This window comes from Eupeodes corollae, chromosome 3 (genome assembly GCF_945859685.1).
Source record: "Eupeodes corollae chromosome 3, idEupCoro1.1, whole genome shotgun sequence".
Classification (NCBI taxonomy): Eukaryota; Metazoa; Arthropoda; class Insecta; order Diptera; family Syrphidae; genus Eupeodes; species Eupeodes corollae.
Window position 1 is genome coordinate 58,110,902 of NC_079149.1, and position 5,109 is coordinate 58,116,010.

The window sequence follows — 5,109 nt, forward strand, 5'->3', positions numbered from 1 at the left end:
TGTAGATTTTATTTTTTTTATGGAAAACTGACTGTTAGATTTTTATAAGAAAATTACTAAATGTTAAAAACAATATTTTTTATGATATAAAATTAATTTGAAAACTATATCATTCACTGGACATTTAAACTCATACATTTTGTATAATATTTACAAAAAATAGGTGGATACTACACCCTCTTAATCGATAACTACAATTTCTAGATTTGTTTCTTTCTTGAAGAGCAAGACCTACCCTTATACGTTATTTTAAAGTTATACGGTTCTGATAAGTGCATCCCTAATAATAATGGATTTTTACAAATATTAAATTTGAACAATACAAGAAATATATTGTAAACAAGAGCAACTGTCATTCTGTACAAATAAAATTAAAATATTTAACAAGTATACAAAAATCCTTGTAAAACATCTTTCATAATCAAATTAAGATTATGAATACAAATATAAAATACCAATTTGTAAAACAAATTATGGAAAAGCATATTTTTAATGGGCTAATGTTGTAATAGTTAACAACTATAAACTTTCATATTAAATAAAATAAAAAGAATAACAAATTTATTTAATTTAAATCCATCAAAAACAGAAACTCTGATTTTAATTTTATATTATTCTTATTCTATTCGAACAAACAAACAAAATACCGATGAAATTTGCAAAAACATGCAAATATCTTTTTGACTTGAAACTATATTAAATTCCTTAAACTAGGTCAACTTTGTGTAGAACTAGAAAGGAAGTTCTCATAAAAGAACTTAAAATATTTCTTCAATTTTATTAATTCATTCATTCAGTTCAGTTTTGTTGACTTTAAGTTCTTGTCGTTGAAAGAACAAACAAAATCCAATAACTACATTAAAAAATAAAGTTCATCAACATACAAATATTCCAAGTCATTATTTTTGAGAGAATTTGCCATCATTTTCTTCACACTATGATAATGAATAATAATAGAAAAGAGGAAGATTATTTATTCTATTGAAAGATAGAAGTGACTTTCATTTGTCGTTATTTTTCATAGAAAAAATGCAAGTAATTTTAGAAGTTCCCATCATCATTGTTTTTTAAGTAAAAGCTGAACATTTTATTTGCTAACTCATTGCATTTGAAAAAAATTAATCATAATAGAAGATTCTGTTGGGGGGATTCTTCTTAATATGAATCCCAGAGCAAAAATATGTCTTAGCTGGAAAAAAGTTTAAAATCTCTTGCAGTACCACAATGCGATAAAGAATAAAAAACAAAGATAACCAATTTTTTACCTTCAAGGTTATTTATTATGTGTATTCGTCTAATCTCTTCTAAGGTTACAATCAAAGTGATTTACAATTATTTTTAAGACACGAATGTGCCTTAGTCAAACCGACTATCTCGGTGGTGAAAACTATAAACTTAGTTTATATAAAGGTGAGATTAAGAATAGAGATTGTATGTCTTATAATATTCTCAACTTCATTATTATTAAAATAAACAACTTAATTTACGTTACGTTTAATAGTAACGCCTAAAGGTATGCAATATATTTTGTTTAAATAATCTAGTTCAAATAATCGTTTGAATATTATTAACTGCTACTTGACGTCAACATTCCGGCCTCCCTTTGCAGAAATGCAAAAAGTATAGAATCCATGCATCTGAAAAGTTGATAGATTTTACGTAGCGAGTCCATCGGTGGAGGTATTTTGTTAAAGAAGCGCCTCAATTCGCTACTCAGGAAAAAAAAATAAGATTAGTAAATCCAACGTTGAGGGTTGTTTAAAGAGTGCCCTTACTCACTCAGACATGTTAGTGGGAATACAAATGTCAGTTAAAAAAAAAATTAAATAGATAAATTTATTGATTAAATTTCAAAAGGTGCTGTGCAGAACCATCAATAAAATATCAAAAATAATGAATGGATTAAGTTAATTAGCTTAAATTTATTATTTGTTTTGTGAAGCAAGATACACCTGGAACACTTCCTGATCGACAGGCAAGAGACATAATTTAACTATAGGGCGTAGAATTTCGCCTTGTTGAGTTTTAACGGTAGCAACGCGAACCTTTCCATCTTTTCCAGGGTGAACAGCCACTATTTTTCCCAGTCGCCATTGAGTGGGTGGTAGATTTTCGTTGCGCACAACTACAACGTCTCCAACTTTGATATTACGCTTAGGAAATTTCCACTTTGTTCTTCGTTGAAGATCGGTCAAATATTCCTCCTTCCATCGTTTTGAAAAAGAGTATAAAATTTGCTGGACTCTTTCCCAATTCCTTAGTTTTGCAATTTCGCCAACTTGGCTTTCGGGTAAGGAGAGCAAGGGTGCACCTTTTAAAAAATGTCCCGGTGTTAAGGGAAGAGGGTCAGAAGGGTTCTCACTAATCGGAGAAATAGGGCGGGAGTTCAGACATGACTCAATTTTAACAAGCAGTGTGGAAAACTCTTCAAACGTTAGCCTGGAGTTTCCAACAACCTTCTTAAAGTGTGTTTTAAACGACTTTATACCAGCTTCCCATAGACCACCCATATGAGGAGAACCTGGTGGAATGAAATTCCACTTCAAATTCATTGGTAGATAGAGTTTTTCAGCTTCCAATGTAGCTTCTGATACGGCTTTTTTCAACTCCTTTTTTAATATTTTATTAGCAGCAACAAAATTGGTGCCGTTATCAGAGAAAAGTTGTTGGGGAACACCTCTACGACCGACAAATCTATCAAGAGCAGCTAAAAACGACTCCGTTGATAGACTTCCTACAGCTTCTAAATGTACAGCTTTTGTACAGAGACAAATAAAAAGACAAGCATAACCTTTTATTGCTTGATAGAACCGACCCTTTTGAACCTTTAGTTCAAAGGGGCCAGCGAAATCCAATCCAACATGAGTGAATGGAAAGGAATAGTTAACCCTTTCGGGTGGGAGTGTTCCCATAATTTGGGTTTGAAGTTCCTTTTTGTGTAAAACACAAACAATGCAACTATTGGCAAACGATTTTATTAAGTTTTTTAGTTTTGGAATCCAAAATGACTTTCGCATTAGGTACATGACTTGTTGGTTCCCTCCATGTAGGGAAATTTTATGGAAGAATCCTACTAGCAATTTCGACAACGGACATGAGTATGGCAATATTATTGGATATTTTTCATTGTAACTCAAATTTGCATTGGTTAAACGGCCGTTGACTCTCATGATTAGGTCAGAGTCTAAGGTAGGGTTAAGCGATAAAATTGTACTATTTTTACTTAACGGTTTCGAGTTATATAGAGCGTTGAACTCTTCACTAAAATAGAAGCGTTGTGCTAGTACAACGAGTCGAGTTTTCACAAAAGTTAATTCATGATGAGTTAACTTAATAGAAAAGTATCTGAAAGGATAAAACCTTTTTCTTTTGCGAGAAGCTAGGTTAATAAATCTAAACAAATATGATATGACTTTTATAGCACGAGAGTAACATGAAAATCTTCTCAAAATATCATCATTTGTGTTTTGATTTACTACAAAGCTTTTAATTTGTTTGATTTCAAGATTCCAATTGGGATCCTTTTGAATCTTCGTTATTGGCCAAGTTTCCTGGGAATTCTTTAACCAACTTGGACCATGCCACCATTGGTCATTGTTTATTAAATTCTGAGGCATTACACCGCGGGAAGCGATGTCAGCTGGATTGTGTTCAGAAGGAACATGTTTCCAAATACAACCTGGCGGACTCTCAGTTTGTACTTTAGAGACCCGGTTTCGGACAAACGTTTCAAGTCGAGATGGGCAGTCACGAATCCAATAAAGAACAATCATTGAATCCGTCCAAAGGTAAACATGATAGTTTTTCAGGCGTAGACTACTTTGTACAGCGTTTACTAACCTTGTTAGCAAAACAGCTCCACAAAGCTCCAGCCGAGGTATGGAAATGGCTTTTAGGGGAGCCACTTTTGTTTTTGAGCAAAGAAGGTTGATAAACACATTTCCAGATGAATCTGAAATCCTAGAGTAGACAGCAGCAGCATATGCACTTAGAGATGCATCGCAAAATCCGTGTATTTCAACACACATATCTGGAGTATAATTGATCCATCTTGGAATTCTGAGATCCTTTATTATAGGAAATGATTTCACAAAATCTTTCCATGTCTCTAACCGAGTTGATTTTATGGGCGCATCCCACTCGGTTTTGTTGATTGATTTTATGGGCGCATCCCACTCGGTTTTGTCTTTCCAGACATCTTGCAATAAAATCTTTAGTAAAATTGTTGTTGGCGCAAGCCAACCTATAGGGTCATATATTTTAGCTATATTTGAAAAAAGCTCACGTTTAGTCAAAACAGTTGTTGAAGAAAATAGGTTACATCGAATATAGAAGCAATCTTCCCTTGCATTCCACCCTATACCTAGAACTTTCGAATGTGAATTCTCATCGAACATAAGAAAGTGTTGGTCTAAAACATCCCCCCTAGGAATGTTTTCCAACAAGCGAGGGTGGTTTGCAGTCCATTTTTTCAAGCAAAACCCTCCGGACAAAAGAAGTGCATTTAACTGAGTTTGAGCTTGAACAACAGTATCTAGATCGAACCCTCCAGAAAAAACGTCGTCCACATAAAAATCTGACAATACCATATCCTTTGCTAAAGGATATTGGTTTCCTTCATCAGAGGCAAGTTGATGTAATGTTCGGATTGCCAAATATGGAGCACAGTTAACTCCAAAAGTAACCCTATTTATTTCAAAATCAGCCAAATCTGATTCTGAATTTGACGATCGAAAAATTATTCTTTGGAATCTATGATGATCGGGGTGAACATGTATTTGGCGATACATTTTCTCAATATCGCTATTAAAAACATAGGGATACTGTCGCCATTTTAATAAAATAGTTTGTAGGTCATTTTGAAGAGCAGGACCGGTACACAAAAAATCGTTTAGGCTATGCCCTTTGTTGGTAGAAGCACTTGCGTTAAAAACGACTCTAACCTTTGTTGAAGCACTGTCCGGTTTAACCACAGCATGGTGCGGCAAATAAAAGTTCTGTGTGGAAAGATTTAATTCACCTTTTGACCTAAGCGTCATGTGCTTCAAAGAAATGTATTCGTTCAGAACTTTGTTATACTCTTCTCTGAGCGATATATCGCAAAGAAGA

At 33.6% G+C, this 5,109-nt stretch overlaps 1 protein-coding gene across 1 annotated transcript; it reads right to left on the reverse strand.

Moving 5' to 3' along the window:
• Positions 1–1,925: 1,925 nt before the first annotated feature.
• On the reverse strand, positions 1,926–4,790 carry LOC129950482 (uncharacterized). Its single transcript, XM_056062419.1, has one exon. It carries the CDS (start codon positions 4,788–4,790, stop codon positions 1,926–1,928), a length of 2,865 nt encoding a protein of 954 aa, XP_055918394.1.
• Positions 4,791–5,109: the final 319 nt, after the last annotated feature.

What these genes read in the sequence shown, in the direction of transcription:
- LOC129950482 (XM_056062419.1), bottom strand. Translation starts at nt 4,790, where the DNA reads ATGTATCGCCAAATACATGTTCACCCCGATCATCATAGATTCCAAAGA.